Source organism: Tachyglossus aculeatus, chromosome 21 (genome assembly GCF_015852505.1).
Source record: "Tachyglossus aculeatus isolate mTacAcu1 chromosome 21, mTacAcu1.pri, whole genome shotgun sequence".
Lineage (NCBI taxonomy): Eukaryota > Metazoa > Chordata > Mammalia > Monotremata > Tachyglossidae > Tachyglossus > Tachyglossus aculeatus.
Window position 1 is genome coordinate 37246586 of NC_052086.1, and position 26458 is coordinate 37273043.

Sequence of the window (26458 nt, forward strand, 5' to 3'; positions counted from 1 at the left end):
AAGATATGTGCAATGTTAGATGGCATTAGATAGTACATCCATAATTCTGAAGAATGACTGTTGAGGAGAACGTAACTATCACCTTGTTCCTCCAAGCGCATCATCATAACCGAGAAGGAACTACTGGTTTGACTCAATATGGCGTGCGTTCTTATTCACTCATTCATTCAACTGCATTTATTGAGCGCTTACTGTGTGCAGAGCACTGGACTAAGCGTTTGGGAAGTGCAAGTTGGCAACATATGGAGACGGTCCCGACCCAACAACGGGCTCACAGTCTAGAAGGGGGAGACAGACAACAAAACAGAACATGCGGACAGGTGTCAAGTCACCAGAATAAATAAAAATGAAGCTAGATACACATCATTAACAAAATAAATTGTATAGTAAATATGTACAAGTAAAATAAATAGAGTGAAAAATCCGTACAAACACATAAACAGGTGCTGTGGGGAGGGGAAGGAGGTGGGGCGGGGGGGGGATGGGGAGGAGGAGAGGAAAAAGAAGTTAAGGAAATCCGTCTGTTAAACCAACAATTGATTAATTTTCAGCGATCTTAACTGGCCGCAAATATTCATTGCAATACAAGCTCTATTTGACCAGGAACTCAGCCTCTTCTACAGATACCACAGATGGCTGCTCGCCTAGAGACACCAAGGATCCACGTGAAACTACTAATACCTCCAGCTACTGGGTCCCTACCCCAATCCATTCTGTCTTTTCCTAACCGATCGTGTACCTGCTCAGATGGCTGCAGCATCAAGAGGAACATCAATCAATCAATCAATCGTTTTTATTGAGCGCTTACTGTGTGCAGAGCACTGTACTAAGCGCTTGGGGAGTACAAGTTGGCAACATATAGAGACGGTCCCTACCCAACAGTGGGCTCACAGTCTAGAAGGGGGAGACAGAGAACAAAACATATTAACAAAATAAATAGAATAAATATGTACACGTAAAATAAATGAGTAATAAATAAATAGAGTAATAATAAATAAATGGAGTAATAATGAGGAACATGGGAGGATGTGGAGGAAGGGAAAAGAACAGCGGGAGCAATAACAGTATTATTGAGCACTTACTCCATACAGGGCACCAGGCTTGGGAGAGGACATTCAAGCAGAGTTAATAGACACGATCCCTGCCCACAAGGAACTTACAGTCTAGAGGGGTGGCCAGAAGAATGGCATGGGCAGTGGCAGGACCACTGCATACCCCTCTGGGCAAACCTAAGGACGAATTCCAAGTCAAAAGCATGCTGTTGCACGACTCAAAAAAAAAATTATTAAAGGCTACTGGGTTTCTCACTCTTCTCACCGTCAGCTCTGGCTGGAGCTGACGAAATATTCTGTAGCAGCACCACAATCCTACAGACCTACAGATAAGGCATCATCAAAATTTAACTGGTGTCTGGAGGTGGCCCCACCTCCCTGAATTGGGACCATGAGGGAATTTTGGTTGTATAGTTCCCCACGCTTTCATTCATTCATTCATTCATTCGTACTGTGTGCAGAGCACTTTACTTAGCGCTTGGAAAGTACAATTCGGCTAGAGATGGAGACAATCCCTACCCAACGACAGGCTCACACTTAGAAGGGGCTCAATAAATACAATGATGAGGCTGACGGCACCTGTTTGCAGGACCAAATTTCAGGACTTTAGGCAAGAATCCTAGGAAAATCTCTCTTGCCCCTTATGCCCATGAATTGCTGCAGGAAATTCTGACATAACCACATAATTTGCCCGTATATACTGAAATGGAGACGGGTACCCAATCCCTTCTTTCAGTGCCTGGTGAACTCTGATCACTTAACATTAGAGGGGTCCTGGGGTTACCGAGAAAATGGTTGTCCAGATACACCTTCGCTCCCTAGGTCTGTTCACCAGTAAGAAAAGAATCTTTCTTCCTCCAGATTTCACTTCAAGTAAAGCTGGACCTGAAACTCACTTCCCCCCACTAGAAAAATGTTGCTCCAAAATGGGGTGTCCACCAGACTATTAGATTCATTTTCTCTGAACCCTACTAAGTGCGATATTCAAACTCTGTATCAGCTAAAGTCAGTGGGGTAAGAATTTCACCATTCAAAGGTATTTATTGAGGGTTTATTGTGTACAGAGCACTGTACTAAGCGTTTGGGAGATGACAATATATCGGATTTGGTAGACAAGTTTCTTACCCAAACGGAGCTTACGTTCTCGAGGAGGAGACATTGATATAAATAAATCAAAGCACGTAGTAACCTCTCTCTCTCTCTCATCACCATCATCATCAATGATATTTACTGAGCACTTTATAGACCACTGTACTATACGCAGCTTGGGAGAGTACATCACAACAGAGCTGGTAGACACATTCCCTGCCCACAACGAGTTTACAGTGTAGACAGGGAGACAGACATTACTATAAATTTAAATTTGTCTGGGAAGCAATGGGCAAAGTGCTCTGCCCTTCTACTCATTCAATCATATTTATTGAGCGCTTACTGTGTGCGCAGCACTGTACTAAGAGCTTGGGAAGTGCAAGTTGGCAACACACAGAGACGGTCCCTACCCAACTATGGCACAACAGCAGCTGGAGAATGCATTATATCTCTTCAGAGGCCCAGCAAGTTAAATTTCTCAGAAAATTCCCTTCTTCAAACAAGCACTTACTACAGTACTCTGCACACAGTAAGCGCTCAATAAATACAACTGAATGAATGAAACAAGCTGGATTCAGACTGAAGTCGATTTCTAGAATAATAGTCCCTCCTAATGCATTTTCTGAACCTTTCAGGGATGTGGCTCAGAAGTAATACTGGAAAAAGGAGGTGAATTATACATTAGCTCCAAAGTGCATCTGGGGATCCCAAAGTCCTTCGAATTGCTCCTGTGAGGTAGATAGGGGACAAGTAGTATTCGGTTTTTAAAGCTGAAGCTTTACAGCTTCACACAGTCTTCTAGACTGCAAGCCCACTGTTGGGTAGGGACCGTCTTTATATGTTGCCAACTTGGACTTCCCAAGCGCTTAGTCCAGTGCTCTGCACACGGTAAGTGCTCAATAAATGTGCTCAATATGGGGACATGGCTCCGTGGAAAGAGCTCGGGCTTTGGAGTCAGAGGTCATGGGTTAGAATCCCGGCTCTGCCACTTGTCAGCGGTGTGACTTTGGGCAAGTCACTTCACTTCTCTGGGCCTCAGTTCCCTCATCTGGAAAATGGGGATGAAGACTGTGAGCCCCATGTGGGACAAGCTGATTACCCTGTATCCCTCACCCCCCAGCTCTTAGAACAGTGCTTTGCACATAGAAAGTGCTTAATAAATACCATTATGAAGCAGCGTGGCTCAGTGGAAAGAGCACGGGCTTTGGAGGCAGAGGTCAGGGGTTCGAAACCCGGCTCCACCACATGTCTGCTGTGTGACCTTGGGCAAGTCACTTAACTTCTCTGAGCCTCAGTTCCCTCATCTGTAAAATGGGGATTGACCATGAGCCCCATGTGGGACAACTTAATCACCTTGTATCCTCCCCAGCGCTTAGAACAGTGCTTTGCACATAGTAAGCGCTTAACAAATGCCATCATCATCATCTACAGCAGGGAAGTAGCATTGTCGAATGGAATGGAAAATGAAATCTGGAGGAAAGGGCCTGGGAGCCTGAGGACCTGGGCTCTACTCCCAGATCTGCCACTTGTCAGCTGTGTGACCATGGGCAAGTCACTTAATTTCTCTGGGCCTCCATTATCTCAGCTGTAAAATGGGGATTAAAACTGTGAGCCCATGTAGGGCATGGAACAACCTGATCACCTTATCTATTTGTATTGATGTCTGTCTCCCCCTCTAGACCGTGAGCTCGTTGTTGGGTAGGGACCGTCTCTCTATGTTGCCAACTTGGACTTCCCAAGCGCTTAGTACAGTGCTCTGCACACAGTAAGCGCTCAATAAATACGATTGAATGAACGACTCCCCACAGCAAATATGTATCTATTTGTAGATATCTGTAATTGATTGTTTTATCTATTTGTATTAATGTCTGTCTCTCCCTCTAGACCGTGAGCTCGCTGTTGGGTAGGGACCGTCTCTATATGTTTCCAACTTGTACTTCCCAAGCGCTTAGTACAGTGCTCCGCACACAGTAAGCGCTCAATAAATACGATTGAATGAATGAATGAATGGACTGTGTCCAACCTGACTGGCTGGTATCTACCCCAGCACTTAGTACAGTGCCTGGCACATAAGCACTTAACAAATACCAATAAAAAAATCATATACCTAATTAATTCTGCCAGCAACCCAGGCATACCTTTCATTCAGCTTAGTACAGTGCTCTGCACACAGTAAGCATGCTCAATAAATACGACTGAATGAATTCAGCTGTTTGTTTTGATCTACTTGCTGACATTTATAACTTCTCTATCTCTGGTCTCAAATTACTTTAACTATTGTATATTTATCAAATTATGTCTGTTTTTCCTCCCTTATCAGACCTCAAAATTCATATTCTAATATCTCCTCCTAGATCAGTAAGCCCCCACACACCTAATACAATGATTAACATAAGAATGGGTGCTCAGTAAATACTTCTTGATCAGAAAACATGCATTACTCTTAGACGGTAGGTTTACTGTGGTCAGGTGTCTTGTCTACCAATTCTGCTGTACTATACTCTCCCAAGCGCTTAGTACAGTGCTCTGCACACAGGAAGCACTCAATTCATTCATTCATTCATTCAACTGTATTTACTGAGCGCTTACTGTGTGCAGAGCACTGTACTAAGCGCATGGGAAGTACAAGTTGGCAACATATATAGAGAAGCAGCGTGGCTCAGTGGAAAGAGCACGGGCTTTGGAGTCAGAAGTCATGGGTTCGAATCTCAACTCCTCCACATGTCTGCTGTGTGACCTTGGGCAAGCCACGTAACTTCTCGGAGCCTCAGTGACCTCATCTGTAAAATGGGGATTAAGACTGTGAGCCCCCCGTGGGACAACATGATCAACTTGTAACCTCCCCAGCGCTTAGAACAGTGCTTTGCACATAGTAAGCATTTAATAAATGCCATTATTATTATTATACAGAGACGGTCCCTACCCAACAGCGGGCTCAGAGTCTAGAAGGGGGAGACAGACAACAAAACAAAACATATTAAAAATAAAATAAATAGAATAAATATGTACAAATAAAATAAATAAATACCACTGATCCACTGACTGATTGCCTTGTGTTTTTTCTACAGCATTTTGCAAAGAGCAGGCACTCAAATGCTTATGACGACACCCGGGGTTGCTAATGCCTGTTCACGATGAAGTAAATTAGCTATGAAGGTCTTTTGGAGTGATTACACAAGTCACTGAGAAGAAGCATGGTCTAGCGAAAACAGCATGGGCCTGGCGGTCCGAGGACCTGGGTTCTAATCCCAGTTCTGTCACCTACCTACACCGTGATCTTGGGCAAGTCACAGCTTCTCTGTGCCTCCGTTTCCCCATCTGTAAATTGGGGGATTAAATACCTATTCTCCCAACTATTGAAGACTTGTGAGTCTGATGAGGCCAATTTGTACTTCCCAAGCGCTTAGTACAGTGCTCTGCACATAGTAAGCGCTCAATAAATACGACTGATGATGATGATGATGATGAGAGACAGGGACTAAGTATGTCTGACCTCACTGATTTCCTCCTACAGCCCAGCCGGTTCATTTTCCTCTTCTAAAGCAAACCTATTCATTGTACCTCCATCTTGCTCATCTCGCCACCAACCCCTTGCCCAATCAATCAATCAATCAATCATATTTATTGAGCGCTTACTATGTGCAGAGCACTGTACTAAGCGCTTGGGAAGTACAAATTGGCAACACATAGAGACGGTCCCTACCCAACAGTGGGCTCACAGTCTAGAAGGGGGAGACAGAGAACAAAACCAAACATACTAACAAAATAAAATAAATAGATAAATAAATAAATAAATAAATAAATAGAAGAGATATGTACAAGTAAAATTAATAAATAAATAAATATTTATTTACTGATTTCTAGAATAACAGTCCCTCCTGATGCATTGTCTGAACCTTTCAGGGATGTGGCTCAAAAGTAATACTGGAAAAAGGAGGTGAATTATACGTTAGCTCCAAAGTGCATCTACAGCAGGGAAGCAGCATTGTCGAATGGAATGGAAAATGAAATCTGGGTAAATATTTATTTATTTATTTCAAAGCCTTATTAAAATGACATCTACTCCAAGAGGCTTTCCCTGACCAAGCCCTCATGTCCCCAACTCTCTCTCCTTTCTGTGTCGCCCAGGCACTTCAATTTGAACTCTCTGAGCATTTGATAGTCACCCCACCACAGCCCCACAGCACTTACATAAAAATCCATTGATTTTAACATCTGTCTCCCCCTCTTGACTGTAATTTCCTGGAGGGCAGGGAATATGTCTACAAACTCTGTCGTATCGTACTCTCCCAACTGCTTAATAGTGCTCTCCATCAATAAACGTGACAGATTGATGCCAAACCTGATTATCTTGTATCTACCCCAGCGCTAAACACAGTGCTTAGCACCTAACAGGTGGCGAATAAATACTAATGATTGGCTGATTTCACCCAAAGTGTGGCCCAGTGCAAACAGCAAGGGACTTGGTGTTAGGAGACCCAGGTTTTACTCCTGGCTCTTACTACTTGCCTTTCATTCATTCATTCATTCATTCCATCGTATTTATTGAGCGCTTACTGTGTGCAGAGCACAGTACTAAGTGCTTGGGAAGTACAAGTTGGCAACATATAGAGACGGTCCCTACCCAACAACGGGCTCACAGTCTAGAAGGAGCGTGAAAAGCAGCGTGGCTCAGTGGAAAGAGCACGGGCTTTGGAGTCAGAGGTCATGGGTTCAAATCCCCGCTCTGCCAATTGTCAGCTGTGGGACTTTGGGGAAGTCACTTCACTTCTCTGTGCCTGTTACCTCATCTGTAAAATGGGGATGAAGACTGTGAGCTCCCGCTGTGGGACAACCTGATCACTCTGTAACCTCCCCAGCACTTAGAACAGTACTGTGCACAGAGTAAGCGCTTAATAAATGCCATCATCATTATTATTATTATAGAAGGGGGAGACAGACAACAAAACAAAACAGGTGGGCAGGTGTCAAGTCATCAGAATAAATAGAAATAAAGCTAGATGCACATCATTACCAAAATAAATAGAATAGTGAATATGTACAAGTAAAATAGAGTAATAAATCTGTACAAACATATATACAGGTGCTGTGGGGAGGGGAGGGAGGTGGGGCAGGGGGGATGGGGAGGAGGAGAGTGATTTGGGGCAAGTAGATTAATCTCCGTGCCTCGGTTTCCTCATCCGTAAAACAGGAATAAGAAACCTGCTCTCCCTCCCTCATGTGGGCTAGGAACTGTGTGTGATCTGCACCCAATACAGTGCTTTGGCAACAGTAAGCACTTAATAAGTACCGTTAAAAAAAAGCTCTGCAATTAAAAACAATTTTGCTTCAAGTTTCATGGAGCCGACTCTCAACTGTTTTCAAAATGGTTGTTGTGGGGACTATACAGGTTATTACGTTGGGTGCGTCTCTTCTCCTATGAGGGGAACATAGGATTCGAAAGCCCCAGAAAGCAGAGTCCCAGAATTGCATCCCTACACTGTTACTGATGGTAGGAAGAACGGCTTCTGGGGTTAAGATGGTTCTTGGCTTCTTAATGAAAAGGCTAACTGAATACACGTTCCCCCTCCAGTCTGTAAGCTCTTTAATAACCACAGTACTTTGGAAGCACTATGTGCCAAGCACTGTACTAAACACCGGGAAAGGTACAAGATAATCAGGTTGGACCCAATCCTTGACCCACAGGGAGCACAAAGTCTAAGCCTTCGTGTGGAAGGACCATATCTATCAACTCTATTGTACTGAACTCTCTTTTTCCCAAGGGCTTAGTACAGTGCTCAATAATAATAATAATCCTTGACCCACAGGGAGCACAAAGTCTAAGCCTTCGTGTGGAAGGACCATACCTATCAACTCTATTGTACTGAACTCTCTTTTTCCCAAGGGCTTAGTACAGTGCTCAATAATAATAATAATCACAAAAATAATAATGGCATTTATTAAGCGCTTACTATGTGCAAAGCACTGTTCTAAGCGCTGGGCAGGTTACAAGGTGATCAGGTTGTCCCACGGGGGGCTCACAGTCTCCATCCCCATTTGACAGAGGAGGGAACTCAGGCCCAGAGAAGTGAAGTGACTTGCCCAAAGTCACACAGCTGACAAGTGGCGGAGCCGGGATTTGAACCCGTGACCTCTGACTCCAAAGCCCGGGCTCTTTCCACTGAGCCACGCTGCTTCCCTAAGCAGCAAGTAAGCAATCAAAGACCATAGATTGACTGATGTTCTTCCAAAAGCATCAGAGACATCCCCCATGCAAGAAGGATTCAAATGTAATTTCAGCCTTTAGTCAGAAGGCTGGGGAGTAGGGTGGGGAAGTTGCTCTAGGATGCTATGGGGTAGAAAATTAGAAATTGAGGAGATTCTAGGTGCCTGTCCAACCCTGAGAAGAAAGAGGAAACCCAGTTGCCTGGAGTTTGTGATTCCCAGAAATAAAGCACTTTGAGAGGCCAGTGGCAATTATAGGGGCAGAGCACTGAGGATCACCAAGTGTGCACGTGAGTGTAGGGGTTATTTTGGGGAGAAGTAATCTTGCATTGGGGATTTGAAGTAGGGAAGATTGTAACAATAAAACATCCTTGGCATTCACGTAGACATGTCTGCTCCATTTTTTTTTTTTGACCAGCCTAGTTGTAAATATTTTTATGCCTGTCTCCCTGTTTGGAGTGTAAAATCCTCATAGGGAGGAAACATGTCACTTCATTATCCTGGACTTTCCAAGAGCCTAATACAGGGCAGATAATCACGTGGAAGCTCAATAATGCTTTTACTTGCACTACACATATTTAGAGAACCGCCATATCCACTTCAGATTGCTTAAAAATAAAAAATAAAAATAAAAGGTGGTCTCTTCTTGAGCACTCTGGGAAATGTCTCTGACCTCAGCTGAGCCACTGATACCCACCAATGTGTTAGAAAAGGTTCAGTAAAGAAATTTTTAATATTCTAAATATCTTCTGCTTTGCAAGAAACGTATAACTATTATGTGAGGCAGTCACTGGAAGGTCAGATGCTCTCTCCCTGATCTGCGTCATAAGAATTTATAACACTCTAAACCTAGACTGTTATAACATTAGTTTTAATCCCTCTGCTTTTAAGTTGGCAATTTTTCTGTCCAAACAATCACACTAATCTAGAAGTACGAACTTGCCACCTTATGAAAGGCCTCTGGAGGATTAGATGGAAACTGAAACTAATAGAATGATTTCAATTGACTCAGCATTTATGATTCGCTATGATTCTTCGGTCTAGCTTTGGGAATCTGTGAAGTTTTTTCATATCTTACAGCGTGGTCTGTAGGAAAGAGCATTGGCCTAGGAGACAGAGGACCTGGGTTCTAATCCCGGCTCTTTCACTTACCTGCTGTGTGCCCTTGGGCAAGTTGCTTAACTTCTCTGAGCCTCAGTTCCTTTATCTGCAAAATGGAGATTCAATACCTGCTCCCCTTTCCTACTTAAGACTGCGAGTCCCACGTGGGACCAGATTATCTTGTATCTACCCCAGCATTTAGTAAACTGCTTGGCACATTGTAAGCACTTAAAGTGTCACAATTATTATTATTATCTTGGACTTCATCAAGAGGGAAGTGAATTAATCCATCTGCCAACTAAAAATCAATCAATGGTTTTTTTATTGAGTGCTTACTGTGTGCTGAGCACTGAATTAGAGCTGGTAGGCACGTTACCTGCCCACAAAGAGCTGTCCGTCTAGAGGTGGAGACTGACATTAAAATAATTTTCAAGTCAATCAACAGTATTTCCTGAGAACTTCTTATATGAAGAGCACTGTACTACATGCTAGGGAGAGTTCCCTGTCTGTAACAAGTTTCCAGTCAAGAAGGGACGACCGACATTCATAAATTGGGGAAATGGGCAAGTATAAGGCTATGTCTAGAAATGTTGTATGGCTGGGGTTAGAAGCTGAATCAATAAGTACGTTTTCCTTTTTTAGTACCTAGGTTTTCTGAGCTGTCTGTGGTGACATTGCATCTTTAGTGTCAATACTCTCTGAGATATCTTCATTTCTGAAATTTGAGTAAATACTTATCCAGAAGACAATCAATCATTAAAGAAATCCTTAAGTACACCACAAATGACAAACATTCATCCTAAGAACAACTTGTATTGTTCCAAAGAAGTCTGGAGGAACACGTGGGCTATGTTCTGATCCTCCTCAGACATTCTGTGCTTTTTCATTCTACTTTCTTTAGACCTCCTTTGAGTCACAGCCCCATATTTTGAAATGATTAATCATCTGCCTCTCAAAAAATAGACTCCGCCTGCCTTTCTAGTGGCCCTCCAGTCTAAAACATTCCATTTGTATCGCTGTCTCCAATCACACAAGGCTTCCGGAGCTTCATTTATCCTAATTACCATCTGCTGCACTATAAATCTAGAGAAAATCCGGTATGTAAATTATTCCCCTCATAGTCACTAAAACTTGTGAAGAGTTCACGTGCTTTAGCAGTACATTCTTGTTCGGTGTAGATTCTCTAGCTTCAGTAATCCTTCAAGTCAGTGTGCTCCTTCAAGACTCGCCTTCCTCTTTTTGATCACTTCTTTTACATGAAAAGGGAGGGTTTATTCTCCCAGCTCTTGATGAAACAAACTATCTGAACAATATGTTACGGCAAAATGTTCAAAAATAGGTCAAACATAAAACTTACCTTCAAATGGTTCTAAACAAATTAAGGGAGATCCACCTGATTCTATAACTAAATGACACAATTCATTTACTAAGGAAAAAAAAAAAGCCCTCTTTGCCAGGAATATACGTAATGCTTGCCGAATGATCTTGGACCTATAGAGCCTATATCAGACTTCCAAACTGTTTTTTTCTTACTGAAAAGTGTAGTCAAAGAAACTAACGGGTAGCCTGATGACTTGTTCAGCCTATGAAATAGAGGAATAGCTCTGTGATGTAAAAAAAAAAAAAGGACAAGAGAAATAAGTATTTTTTCTTGGCTGAAAATTTTAAAATGGAGTCTCTAAAACACAGAAAAGCAGCCTGCTGACTATTTTCCAATAGCTATAAACTGGGCATCTTCCCTGTTGTAGCTAAAAAAAAAATGCCTCAAATTTGTCTTGTTCTGTTGTGCACTGTACGATTATTTTGCAGGAAGCAGATACCATTCTAAAGAGACAAGAAAGAAATCAACATTGAAAATGCCACAGACAGTCTTCAGTGATGTATACGCATAAGATGTGAAACAAACACTAGACAACAAGCATGCTGAAGGCTGCTATAAGGCAACCAAAAAATGTACTAAGAACCGTGCTGTCAATAATCCATGCAGTCTCAGAGTTAATAGGATTGCAGGGTTGTTTTGTTTTGTTCTTTTCTAAAGCCATTTTTTAAGTAAGGGATGGGCTCTGGGGGAAAAAAATGTTGAATAGCAGATACTGAATTGAAGAGTGAAACATCAATTCTGGATGAAGGGAAATCTGGGATGAGACTACATTTTATGACCATCAGAAAGTACCTGAAACGGTTGCTGCTGGGATGGAAAAGCAGCAGAAACATTTGGAGGAAGCTGGGTTGCTATTGCAACAGGAGTACCAGTCTGCCCATCCTTTCCTGTCACAACCTTTACCTGAGAGAAAATATTTTGAGAAGAAAAGGGAAAATAACTTTTAAGATTGCTCAAAATTGCTCTGGCACTTTATTGCCGATACCACATTCAAATCCTCTGTTAAAAAAAAATGGTACGCTTCGCAACAGGTCTTCCACGGTTTCAATATGTCACCATGGTGACCGAGTTTTTCAAGGTTTTGCAACCAACTCTAATCACAAGTGAAATGGGCTTGGGTTCTGTTTCTTTTTGTTAGAAAACTTGGGGGTGGCAAGTCTTCAAGCAATGAAGGCTCACACATTAAACGGGCAAGATGCCCAGCCACCACCCTATCTTCTAAAACTGTCGTGTCTGGGGTTGAAGAGGAGACGTGCTGGTTCAAGAGAAAACGTAAAGGGGGAAAAAAGGTCAAGAAAAATAACGAATGAGAGGCAAAATCTATTTCATTGGCTAGTGAGTACATATAATCTGAGTTGTTCTCTTTTAAACCTGTAGATCTTCCAAACCATTAAATACACCTTTTGAAAGACAAGGATTCCATCTTGAGTGTTAAAGAAAACACAAATGACAAAGCCACACCAGAAACATCCATTGACACCAAGAAGTAATGTGCTTAAAGCAAAGACACTGGCTACTGTACCCAAACCGGGCTGATTTTTTTGCAGGCTAAGAAATGGCAAAGATTAAAAACTGGATCCGCAAAAATGACAAAACAAGCTCCACTGTCACAGGTTGACACCACACTACACAGGCACACACAGAATACAGTGCATCACAGTACAAAACATTCCTAACAATTAGTTTTGAGGTGAGAGAGGACAAGTTTATGTACCCAGCCAAGAGGCCTTTTCTTAATTAAGAGGGCAAATCTTCAAGAGTCTTGTGGTTTGAGGAACCTTATTTCCGCAAACAGCTCCTAGCTCACCCCCTGTACACAGCAAAATGAGATTTCACAACAGAGGTGTATACGTCAGTTCACAAACACCCTACCAGTTTCAAATTTAAGTGCTACACTGGCTGTTTTCTAATATGTAATCACTGTCTTTAAAGCGCGAAATCGTAGTTCATCTTAATCAAAGAGAAATATATCTAGAATTCTGATTCCGCTCTTTCCCTGAACACTCAAGTAGAAGGTATCCTTTCACTGCATGCAACAACCTTTCCTCACTTCCAGATCACGCCCTTCTCTAATCAAACACTTTCTCAGACAGATCTCCGCTTGCTGTAAAAATCGACTTACTCTTTATCCCGAAGGCTTTGTCCGCCTGGACGGTTCAACTCTAAATTATTAAGCAATAGATTTCTTACCTCGTCATTGATAACCTCAGACTTCTCCTCCTCTTCTTCCTCAAAATCCAAATCATTCTGCCTCAGATACGCTTGTAAGGGTACACAGTGCTTCTTCTTAAAAGCTAAGAAATCCATCATATTCCCTTGGAAGTGTTGTAAGAAAAAGAGTTCGATCAAACATTCCTTAAAGGATTCTTTCAGGGCATCCATCTCTTTGTGGTGATGGTCCAAGCACTGCTTTCTCATTTGGGCCATTTCTTGAGAAGCCGGCGGAATCTCGTCTAGTTTTTTAGGTTGTTTTTTCACTCCCACACTCGCTGCGGGAGTAAGAGGAAGACTGGAAAGACCCTGCGGGACGGCAACCCGAGAAGGGCTCGTGGGTGGGGGTGGCGATGTCATTCCAAATGAAGACCCTCCGACCCCGGCTATCAATCCACCTGAAGTCCTATCAAATCCCATGGGTCTGCTCAACTGCTGGCCGTGAAGAACTTGTTGATGTTGTATCAGCTGTCCTTGGATAATACTGCTGATCTGCGGAGGCAAGTTAGTCGCTGTGATATGGCTCGAGCCAGACAGAGGCTGGATACCGGCACCGCCGGTGGCCGGGCTCTGGGGTCCAAGGTGATGAACGGTGCCACCAGTCTGTGCGTGAGGCTGCGAAAGTCTGCGCTCTCGGACAGTCATCGGGGTGCCCGTGTGCTGGAGCTGTACCTGCGTTCCTTGGGCGATCTGGGCGATGCCCGACCCTTCCTGATACACGAAATGCCCGCCATTCGAAGGGCTCAGGCCGATCTGTCGCACGAGCACGCTAGCGTCCACGAATCCTCCGGCGGGGCTCGGGCCGCACAGCCCCAGGCCGGGGCCGGAGGGGCCGGCCCGGACCCCGGGCAGCGTCGGCCCCGGCCCCGCGCTCGGCTGGGTTGGGCTCTGAGGCCGGACCTGCTGGGGCAACGGTGAGGCCACTTGAATGTAGGACGGGGATCCGTGCTCGAACCGCCTCGGCTGAGGGCTGAACTGGAAACTCGGCGAGGTGGGGTTGGGGATGGGCAAAGGGGTCAGGGTGATCTGCTGGCTTCCTCCAACTACCGGTCCCACGTTCTGCAGTGAAAGGTTCACATTCTGACCGGCTACTGGACTTCTACTCATAAGTTGCTGAATTTGGTAACTGGGTGACTGGGGAGCGGACGGGCAGGCCGAAGGAGCGAACGGAGCGGCAGGGGACTGGGGTAAATTTGGGTGTGACTGCTGCTCTTCTCCCTCACTGCCTGTGAAGGATCTGGACCGCTGGAGCTGATGCTGGACATTCTGAGGACCGCTGCCATGGTGCATTATCACCCCCTTTTGTCAACTCAATGCTACCCTAAAAAATAAATAAAAAACATTAAAATTACGTTACGTGGAGGCAAACACTAATCTGATTACCATTCAGTTGGCTTGGCTATTACCATAAATTAGAATAATTTTAAAACTGCAGAGTCTAACCGCTGATTTAGAACTCCAAACGGGTCACTGCCAATTTACATGCTAGAAGGTACGGTTCTTTTAGCAAGGCCGACTACAAATAAAACCAGCCTTCGGCAAATAAGTCAACTTGCCTGGTTAGGCGCTTATCGAAAACGGACCCTTTCCACTCAGAGCAAACCGAAACATTTCCTACATTTGCGTTTTTTAAATGGAAAGATTTGACTGGGTCCCCCTCTTCCCCGAAGCAACAACTGCAGTCATTGAAATGCAATTTCAAGTCCTTAAACACTTCATGCGGGTTACCTAAGTCCTTGGTGAGAAAGCTTTAGTATACTTTAACATCTGCAAGGCAAACTATTTTTTATGCGGGTAGTCTACTGTAATCGATGAGTTTTAATCATGCTTACTCACGGTAAATGCTAGCTATTTGCTTGGGATCAATAACGTCTTCTAGAAATGTGAGTACCAAAAGTCTTATCTGTGCTGGGTTTGGTTAGCTCTGAGAGGCAGGGCTGCAGCCAGAGAATGAAATGCTGTGAAGTGTTGGGGTGGGAGAGAGGGAGGGAAGAGTATCAATAAATCGTATTTATTGAGGGTTTACTGTGTGCTGTAATGCTACTTCTAAAACTTACACCTCAAAGCTAATCCACAGATCTGCATTAAGAGCTCTGTATTAATCTCTTATGAGAAGCAGCTTGGCTTAGTGGCAAGTGCACGGGCCTAGGAATCAGAGGTCATGGGTTCTAATCCCAGCTCCGCCACTTGTCAGCTGTGTGACTTGGGGCAAGTTACTTAACTTCTCTGGACCCCTGTTACCTCATCTGTAAAATGGAGATTAAGACTGTGAGCCCCACATGGGACAACCTGATCACCTTGTACCTACCCCAGCGCTTAGAACATTGCTTGGCACATAGTAGGTGCTTAACAAATACCATCATTATTATTATGCGGTCATAAAAAATACCAAAGTGAGAGCCTCAAGCAAGAGAAAATAAATAGCTGTGCAGCACTGTGAGGAATATGGAGGCTTTTTCATTAATAATTAGGCACTGAATGTACAAGTGAATAACCTATCAAAGAGCAAATATTAGTCAATAAAGTGGCATTCATTCATTCATTCATTCATGGTCAATATATCCCTCACCCAAAAAAAATGTTTTGTAGTTTATCATACTAGGAAACAGTTTTTTTAACAGCATGAACCTGTGTTCATGCAATAGTATAGTAGTACTAATACTGCTAATAGTGAAATAGTGAGGAGCAGCGTGGCTCAGTGAAAAGAGCAAGGGCTTTGGAGTCAGAGGTCGTGGGTTCGAATCCCGCTCCGCCACGTGTCTGCTGTGGGACCTTGGGCAAGTCACTTCACTTCTTTGAGCCTCAGTTACCTCATCTGTAAAATGGGGATGAAGAATGTGAGCCCCTCGTGGGACAACCTGATCACCTTGTAACCTCCCCAGCGCTTAGAACAGTGCTTTGCACATAGTCAGCGCTTAATAAATGCTATTATTATTATTATTATTATTATTATGTAATCGTGTTAATGACAGAGAACAGGTTTGTGGATTCTCTCAAAATAAAACGTTTTCTTGGTGCTCCCCAGACTGCTAAAATCACTCCCATTCCAAGAAGAGAGGATTTCTTCATTCAGATGATGCTGCATTTATTATGGATTCACCCTCCTCTAGGTCCAGAATAATAGTAATAATAATAATAATAATGCTGGTATGAATACAATTTTCTCAACTCCAAGAGAAATCAAACCAGAATCCTTTTGCATGAAGCAAACACTTCCAAACATTTCTAAAGAACTGGCCTAATAAGACCACAACCAAGATAATAAATCCTAAAAAGATTTCAGTTAAATACACCTTTTATTAAATAAAAATTTTAACATAATAACCCAATCTTCCTACTAATGTCTTCTGAAAAATCCCTTTTCTTCTTTAAAAACTTAGTAAGAGATGGAACCCATGAGTTTGTTTATTCCAAAACTATAATCCTTCACTTCACTCACAGTACGAGAGTGAAAATCTCCAAAATACACCTACCACAGATAAAAAGCAGAATAACTACCCAAGTCTAACAGGCAAAGATAAATTCGAGGGAAGTAATTTATACTGGTGAGAGTAAATTGGTATACTTGAAAAATATCTATTTCAAAAGCCAGGAGCATTAGTTCATGAAGAGACATCAAAGAACCAGCTCAAACAGGATATCATCTACCTAACCCATGAATAGTCAAAGAAAATGACAAGACAAAAGTACTAAATTCTTCTTATGAATTTTAAGGTGGTCCACTAAAAAAAGTTAAGACCGACGACAAAGAAAAGAAGCCATTTGTACTAGAAGGTAAGTCAATACATCAATGTAAAAGACCCTTTCAAAAAAAATTCAAAAACAAGAATGAAGCAAAATAAGTTCATGAGCAAACCACTTCCTCTTTCTAGAATGCACAACTTCTCAACCAACAATTTATGAAGCTTTCTTTAGAAAGCCACAAGAAACTATGGCTACTCCTGAGCAAATGAGGAAAAACGATCAATATTTTATTACACAGAGAAAAACTGTCTACGTTCTGAACATAGGAAATCAAATTTCTAAACATGAAATAGTCACGAGCTTCTGCCTTTAGTTACGTAGCAAGGCATCTCAACTGAGTGATCAGAAAGTGCTTGAGAATCACAGATTAATAAAGCTATTAATAATAATAATAATAATGTTTTTGTTAAGCGCTTACTATGTGCCAACACGGTTCTAAGTGCTGGGGTAGATACAAGGTAATCATATTGTCCCACGTGGGGCTCACAGTCTTCATCCCCATTTTCCAGATGAGGTAACTGAGGCCCAGAGATGTTAAGTGACTTGAACAAGGTCACACAGCTGACAAGTGGAAGAGCTGGGAGTAGAACACACAATCAAGCAAAAACTCCTCACTCGGCTTCAAGGCTGTCCATCACCTCGCCCCCTCCTCCCTCACCTCCCTTCTCTCCTTCTCCAGCCCAGCCCGCGCCCTCCGCTCCTCTGCCGCTAACCTCCTCACTGGGCCTCGTTTTCACCCGTCCTGCCATCGATCCCAGGCCCATGTCCTTCCCCTGGCCTGGAATGCCCTCCCTCCAAACAGCCGCCAAGCTAGCTCTCTTCCTCCCTACTGAGAGCTCACCTCCTCCAGGAGGCTTTCCCTGATTGAGCCCTTTTTCCTCTCCTCCTCCCCATCCCCCCGCCCTACCTCCTTCCCCTCCCCACAGCACCTGTATATATCTATTTGTACAGATTTATTACTGTATTTTACTTGCACATATTTACTATTCTATTTCTTTTGTTAATGATGTGTATATAGCTTTAATTCTATTTGTTCTGGCAATTTTGACACCTGTCTACATGTTTTGTTTTGTTGTCTGTCTCCCCATTCTAGACCGTAGGCCCGTTGTTGGGCAGGAACCGTCTCTCTCTGATACCGACTTGTACTTCCCAAGCGCTAAGTCCAGTGCTCTGCACTCAGTAAGCGCTCAATAAATACGATTGAATGAATGAATGAATCAACCTCTGACTTCCAAGCCCGGGCTCTTTCCTCTATGCCACGCTGATTCTAATAAGTTTGCACAGTAGTCATCAATCGTATTTATTGATATTTCTACAGTAGTAGAAATATCAAACTCCCCAAGTTAGCATAAAAGGAAGAACCATGAGAATTGCTAAAGCAAAGAACTGTAAAGGAAACTGAAGACATGACTTCCAGCCTTTGTTTCTATTTCCAATGCCATGGCTTTTCTAATGCTACAAGTTGGGTCTTGCCCTGCATCCATGGGTACATGTACCCCCAAATCCACAAAATGTTACTTTAACCAGTCTGGTGTATGGTGGAGATGGAGTCTCCGGGCAAGGGTCTAAGACTTCATCTGAAACCTGAGCAAAAGAGTTGATTAGCGTGAGAAAGTGGTTTGTAGAGCACCACTAACCCTTTCATTCTTGTGCTCCCACCCCCAGGGCACCTAGCGCTTTGAAATCAATTCAGAAGGTGACTCTAACTAGACAACTACACTCTAAGCTCGTTGTGAGCAGGGAATTGTGTCTGTTTATTGTTATGTGCACTCTCCCAAGCACTTAGTACAGTGCTCTGCACACACTAAGGGATCAATAAACACGATCGAATGAAGTACTAAAGTTTCTGAACGATAGGTTCAGCAATAAAGACTGGGCAGTCCAGTTTTCTCAATATAATAAACATGCCATTTAAAAATCTAGTCTTCCTAATTTTGAAAACTGGAGACACGTTCTCCCAGAAATAAATCTCCTATTTTCTCTGAATTTACAACGTTAACTGATTTTTAAAATTAACTCAATGTATTTGGCTAGTCTTCTGATCATAAGCAATTCAAATACTACATTCTCTTTTAGGTTAAAAAACACCTTCAAAATATTTCCACTGTGACAAGAAAAATCTCACTAGAACATTTTGAAACACATGCAAACCACAATGAAACCTCTTTGTGCTTACATCCCACTTTTAAGAAACTCATATGTCACATGCATATATTCTATTTCATTTACTCTGCTTATTGCTATAATTAACTGTTTTCACTGATTTCTCCCTTCTTCCCACAGTGTGTATAGTGTCTGCCTATCTCCCGCATTAGGTTGTAAACTTCTCAAGGACAGAGAAAGGGTCTTCTTTTCCTGTAAGCTATCACATGCCAAGAACTCAAATACTGTCGATGATATAATAATAATAATGATGGCATTTATTAAGCGCTTACTATGTGCCAAACACTGTTCTAAGTGCTGGGGAGGTTAAAGGTGATCAGGTTGTTCCACGGGGGGCTCACAGTCTTAATCCCCGGTTTACAGATGAGGGAACTGAGGCACAGAGAAGTTAAGTGGCTTGCCCAAAGTCACACAGCTGACAAGTGGCGAAGCTGGGATTTGAACCCATGACCACGGACTCCAAAGCCCGTGCTCTTTCCACTGAGCCACGCTGCTTCACACTATAATATCATAGTTACACACAAGCCATTAATTGGGATTTCTACCAATTACATTTTTAGTGCAATTAGAAAAAATAATCAATTATTAGAAACTCTGAAAACAAGTTCATTAACTGAATGTTCATGAAGTTAACCTTCTTACTTTACCTCAATCTGGTCTATTCATTCATTCAATCGCATTTATTCATTCATTCAATCAATCAATCGTATTTATTGCGCGCTTACTGTGTGCAGAGCACTGTACTAAGCGCTTGGGAAGTACAAGTTGGCAACATATAGAGACGGTCCCTACCCAACAGTGGGCTCACAGTCTAGAAGGGGGAGCGCATTTATTGAGTGCTTACTGTGTGCAGAGCACTGTACTAAGCGCTTGGGAAGTACAAATCTATCTCGCTGCCGACCTCTCAACAGCTCAACTTCTCCCTTTATTCATCCCCCCCACAGCCCCACAGCACTTGTACATATCTGTAATTTATTTATAATAATGCCTGTCTCCCCCGCTACACTGCAAGCTCACTGAGGGCAGGAAATGTGTCTGTTTATTGTTATACTGTACTCTCCCAAGCGCTTAGTATAGTGCTCTGCACACGGTAAGCACTCAATAAATATGACTGAATGAAATGAATGAATGAATTCAAGGACTTTAATCCTGGCTCCCCAACCACATTCTCTCCAAAACATCACAACTAAGGATAGAATAAAAGATTAAATTCATCCATTCATTCATTCAATCGTATTTATTGAGCGCTTACTGTGTGCAGAGCACTGGACTAAGCGCTTAGAAAGTCCAACTCGGGAACAAATAGTGACAATCCCTACCCAACAATGGGCTCACGGTCTAGAAGGGGGGAGACAGACAACAAAACAAAACAAGTAAACAGGCACTATGATATTGCCCAAATATGATCTAGGGGAGGAAAAAAAAGGCAACTTTAACTGAATACTGAAACATGCCCAATGTCCAGTAAGGTTGACGACTTACTAGAATGTTATTTCTACTACTACTACCACCAACAGATGCATTGAGCTATTCCAAACTGAATAAAATAAATTAATTTTATAAAGAAAAAAGTATCCAACTTTTCTTAAAACCAAACTGTGGTTTTAAGAAATGAAACCATATTTTTAGTTTTAGAGAGACCCAAAAAGAAGTCACTATATGGCTGTTTTTCAGCCAAACATACATTTTTAATAGTGAAAACAATGACTATCAATTCAGTAGGAAGGAAACTCTACATAAATTTACACTGCTTAAAAAGATTCACTTTTTAAAGATTTACCGACTTCTCCAAACTTATACAAACTCCTAAGTAGTAAATTTCAAAAGAAAATCAAAGGTTAAAAATCGCTTTGGGCTTTTTAGTGTGAGTTGCACTAAGCACTATAATAAGGAACACGGGCTCCTGAGAGTTTCATTTTTAGATTTTTTTTTTATTTCTATTGTCTCATTCCCCAAGTAGTGAGAGTTCACAAGCACTCCTGAAAATTGGTTTGGTTTTGTTTGCTTTTAAAGTGTTATTTCTCATGAACAATTTAACTGTGCAGCACAAACTTACAGGGAAACCAAGAAATACAGTGGCAGCTAAATAAAATATAAAACACTGGCTATCCAAACAACTTTAGCTTCCTTGAATAATCCCAAAACAAGCCTGAATTGCCAGAGAGGGGGAAAAAAAGGCTCTAGCACCTTTCCAAAATGATTAAACCAATTTTTTTCAATAAATTGAACGTTTAATCACTACAACTAAAGTTAGAACCAATCAGTTTGCCTTTCTACTAAGTATACTGTAATTAAGATCTCGAGTACCCTATCAATAATATGAAATCACTGTCGATTGGCAGAACACATTTTTTCCTAATTTGGGTTCTAATCCAGCTCTGCCGCTTTCTTGCTGTGTGACCTTGGGCAAGTCACTGAACTTCTCTCTGCTTCAGTTTCCTCGTCAGCAAAATGGGGATTCAATACCTGTTCTTGCTCTCACCTAGACCGTGTGCCCTGTGAGGTACCAGATCCGTGTCTGACCTGATTACCTTGTATCTACCCCAAGGCTCAGCACAGTGCTTGGCACATAGTAAGCACTTGACAAATACCATAATTATTTCTCATTATTATTGCCTTTCAGAAACATTCAAAAGACAAGTTAGAGGACTTGCAACATCTGAATTTTAACATGCTGTATGACCAGGTGTGAGAGGTGTGTTCCCATAATGTCAAAAATCACTAAACTCTGAATAGTGAGCTATTAAATGCCACTGGAAAAAAAAACCCTCTTCTGAAGTTAATTTTTGCCCATCTCCTAGGAGATGAGGGCTACTGGAGAGTCAGGGTCCACCTATTTTGTGGCTTCTGCTAGAAAACCTGCAAAACTGGTAATCTAGTGGTCACTGGTAGTAGAAATAGGAGTAGTAGTAATATCTGTAGATTATGCATTGGTTGCAAATCACGGTACAAAGTCCTTGGGAAAAAAACAAAAATAAAGAAGTGTTGCCTTCCTTTCCCACAAGGAGCTTACAGTCTAATACATATTCCCCAACCATAACTCCACAAGTTTCATCCGCATTTCCTAGTTAACACTGTTCCGTATCATTTTCATTGCAAGGTTTATTTACAAAATAACCCATTACGCGCCTATCTTGAATTTTAATTCTCCAAGTGTTTCCTTATACAACATAAAAACTGGACTCTCATTTCATAAAACAAAATTGGTGTGCCTTTTACAAACTGAAGCTAATTAATTAGAAAACTAATTTTTAGTGGGTAATGTTTTTAACAACTTTCTAGGCTAGGCAATGCAAAACGCCATAATCATGATTTATTGTAGTTTGTCACAGATTTTGTTTTTCTTTCATATTTACCCTTTAAGTGCTTGCTAGTTATCCCGCCCTCAGTACTTACGTATATATCTGTAATTTATTTTAACACCAGTCTCCCCTTCTAGATTGTAAGCTCCCTGTGGGCAAGGACTGTGTCTACCAACTCTTATATTATACTCTCCCAAGAGCTTAGTACGGTGCTCTGTACACGGTAAGCTGTCAATAAGTACCGCTGATTGCCAGACTGATTTCCAAGTTAGAAATGCTGTCATGGTCGCAAGATTTAAACTTCTGATGTTGAGATTTACTTGTTCAAAGAAACATTCTGAAGACATCATGAGCTGTCAAATGTCTTCCCAACCTATAACCAAGAGCCAAATATATTGGAGAGCAAATTCCTCCTTTAGTGTGCAGGCTACTCAAAGACAAGGACCATGTTTCTCTTGAACTTTCCCGAACGCTTTGCACAGTGCTCGGCACACAGCAACAATAATACTGGAGAAGCAGCGTGGCTCAGTGGAAAGAGCACAGGCTTTGGAGTCAGAGGTCATCATCATCATCATCAATCGTATTTATTGAGCGCTTACTGTGTGCAGAGCACTGTACTAAGCGCTTGGGAAGTACAAATTGGCAACATATAGAGACAGTCCCTACCCAACAGTGGGCTCACAGTCTAAAAGGGGGAGACAGAGAACAAAACCAAACATACTAACAAAATAAAATAAATAGAATAGATATGTACTCAGTTACCTCATCTGGAAAATGGGGATTAAGACTGTGAGCCCCCCGTGGGACAATCTGATCGCCTTGTAACCTCCCCAGCGCTTAGAACAGTGCTTTGCACACAGTAAGCGCTTAATAAATGCCATCATTATTATTATTACTATTATTAAAGGGGGGGGGAGGTCATGGGTTCAAATCCCGGCTCCTCCAATTGTCAGCTGCGTGACTTTGGGCAAGTCACTTAACTTCTGTGTGCCTCAGTGACCTCATCTGTAAAATGGGGGTGAAGACTGTGAGCCCCCCATGGGACAACCTGATCACCTTATAACCTCCCCAGCGCTTAGAACAGTGCTGTGCTCATAGTAAGCACTTAATAAATGCCATTATTATTATTATTATTATTATTGATTGGCATGACACAGTAAGCCAAAATAAGCTCCTTGTGGGCAGAAAACATGTTTCTGCATTTCAATTTCTCCAGCTCTCGCACCCAGTGGGCGCTCAATAAACACTATCACTAATATTCATTCATTCACTCATTTAATAAGTGCTTACTTTCAGTCATTTAATCGTATTTATTGAGCGCTTCCTTGTGCAGAGCACTGTACTAGCACTTGGGGAAGTATAATACAACAACAAACGTTGACAATCCCTGCCCACCACGAGCTCACGGTCTAGAGGGGATACTACTTCTACTAATATTACTCGGATCCAGAGACCTAAACAAACAAGTTTAAACAGGTAGTTGAAGGGGTCAGGGGAGAGACGCACACATCTAATCCAGCCGTGGCTTCGCAAAACATCCTGAGCCTCAGAAAGGAACCGTGGACCATCTGTCTGTGACGCCTCGGCTCTTCTTTCATTTGATCGTTCACTCATTCATTCGTATTTATTAAGTGCTTACTGTGTGCAGAGCACTGTACTAAGCGCTTGGGAAAGTACAATACAGCACTAAGAGCGACAATCCCTGCCCACAACGAGCTCACAGTCTTGGGGGCGGAGACAGACAATACAAATAAACGGATGTCAATAGAAATAAATAAAATGATAGATCGACACACAAGTGCTGTGGGGCAGGGAGAGGGGGTGAAGAGCAAAGGGAGCAAGTCACGGAGATGCAGAAGCGCTTAGTACAGTGCTCTGCACATAGTAAGCGCTCAATAAATACAATTGATGATGATGAAAAGTGAAAAGTGGTGCTTAGTCTGGGGAGGCCTCTTGGACGAGATGTGTGAGCTTGTTGTGGGCAGGGAATGGGTCTGATATATTATTCATTCATTCATTCAATCGTATTTATTGAGCACTTACTCTTTGCAGAGAACTGTACTAAGCGCTTGGAAAGTACAATTCAGCAACAGAGACAATCCCTGCCCACAACGGGCTCACTCTCCCAAGTGCTTAGTACAATGCTTTGCACACAGTAGGCACTCGGGAATGTGTTTGATGTTATATTCCTCCAAGCGCTTAGTACTGCGCTTTGCACACAGGAAACCCTCAGGAAAGTGTTTGACATTACAGTGTACTCTCCCAAGTGCTTAGCACAGTGCTTTGCACACAGTAGTAAGCACTCGGGAATGTACTCCCAGTGCTTTGCACACAGTAAGTGCTCGATAAATATGATTATAAATATAATCATAAATAATAATAATAATAATAATAATAATAGTGTGCCTTCAGTAAGGCTTTGGGGGGGAGGGGGAGAGAGTAATTTCCACTAAGGGGCTTCTCCTAAAGAAAGACGCAGCACCCAACACTAACCACCAGCGGAGGAGATGAAGTAATGATGACAATAATAATAATAATAATAATAAAAACCCAACTAAATAACGGTACTCACTCTAGTAATCACCACCACCTGCAGTGAGAAGGCCTGATTTTGGCAAAGGAGGCCTCCCCTCAGCCCCTCTGTCTGTCCGTCTGCCTGTCGTGTCCTCCTCACCCCGACATGGGGGCCGAAAGGGGGGCGGGGAGGGCGGGGTTATGATGCTGATAATGGGGGGCGGGGGGAGCGATTCATTCATTCAATCGTATTTATTGAGCGCTTACTGTGTGCAGAGCACTGGACTAAGCGCTTGGAAAGTACAATTCGGCAACAGAGACAATCAGTCTCTATCAGTCATATCTACTGAGTGCTTACCGTGCGCAGAGCACTGTACTAAGTGCTTGGGAGAGTACAATACAAGCGCTTAGTACAGTGCCCTGCACCCAGTAAGCGCTCAGTAAATACGATTGATGAAATACAACAGAGTTAGTGGACACATTCCCTGCTCAAAACGAGCTCACAGTCTAGAAGAGGAGAATATCAGTTTAATTAATTTTAACCTAGAAAATTTACTGATTTTAAAGAGGGAAAGCCCATTTGTTTGTATTCCACACACCCCTATCCAAATTGGGATCACATTGCTGGCAGAAGGTTATTCACTCATTCATTCCATCGTATTTACTGAGCGCTTCCTGCATGAAGAGCACTGTACTGAGCGCTTGGAAAGTCCAATTCGGCAACAGATAGAGACAATCACTACCCAACAATAGGCTCACAGTCTAGAGGGGGGAGACAGACACCAAAACAAAACAAGTAGACAAGCGTCAATGCCATCAAAATAGATATATAGAATTATAGATACATTCATTCATTCATTCTCTTATTTATTGAGCGCTTACTGTGTGCAGAGCACTGTACTTAAGCGCTTGGGAAGTACAATTCCGCAACAGATAGAGACGGTCCCTACCCAACAATGGTCTCACAGTCTAGAAGGGGGAGGCAGACAGCAAAACAAAACAGACAGGCATCAATACCATCAAAATAGATAAATAGAATTATGGCTATATACACCTCATGAATAAAATGGAGTAATAAATATGTACAAATATGCACAAGTGCTGTGGAGAGGGGAAGGGGGTAGGGATGGGGGTGGGTGATGGGGAGGGGAGGAGGCACAGTGAACCCATCGTTGGGTAGGGATTGTTTGTCAATCAATCAATCAATCAATCGCATTTATGGAGCGCTTACTGTGTGCAGAGCACTGTACTAAGTGCTTGGGAAGTACAAATTGGCAACATATAGAGACAGTCCCTACCCAACAGTGGGCTCACAGTCTAAAAGGGGGAGACAGAGAACAAAACCAAACATACTAACAAAATAAAATAAATAGAATAGATATGTACAAGTAAAATAAATAAATAGAGTAATAAATATGTACAAACATATCCCTTTCCAAGAGCTGTCTAGTGCTCTGCACACAGTCAGCGCTCAATAAATTCGATGGAATGAATGAATGAATAATGCTGACAGGGAGGGAATGGGGAGGAGAGCCGCGATGGCCATTGCTGCTGGAGATTGGGGGGTGGGTTCATTCATTCATTCTACTGTATTTATTAGTAATAACAATGATAATAATAATAATAATAATAATGGCATTTTGGTAAGTGCTTACTATGTGCAAAGCACTGTTCCAAGTGCTGGGGAGGATACAAGG

The 26458-nt window shown here is 42.4% G+C and overlaps 1 protein-coding gene across 12 annotated transcripts in view; it reads right to left on the bottom strand.

The window, feature by feature from the left end:
* LOC119942833 (E1A-binding protein p400-like) overlaps positions 1 to 24898 on the bottom strand; it is a 124306-nt gene extending 99408 nt beyond the window's left edge. For 7 of the 12 annotated variants that reach the window (XM_038763830.1, XM_038763819.1, XM_038763826.1 and 4 more), the window contains exons 1-3: positions 24820 to 24898; positions 13018 to 14359; positions 11620 to 11730 (exon numbers count right to left, since the gene is read on the bottom strand). In XM_038763830.1, coding sequence (XP_038619758.1) covers positions 11620 to 11730; positions 13018 to 14328 — 1422 coding nt within the window. In that variant the 5' untranslated portion in view covers positions 14329 to 14359; positions 24820 to 24898. The remainder of the gene's footprint in view (positions 1 to 11619; positions 11731 to 13017; positions 14360 to 24819) is intronic. The other 5 variants (XM_038763827.1, XM_038763823.1, XM_038763829.1 and 2 more) reach the window with 1 other exon arrangement.
* Between the last annotated feature and the right edge of the window lie 1560 nt (positions 24899 to 26458).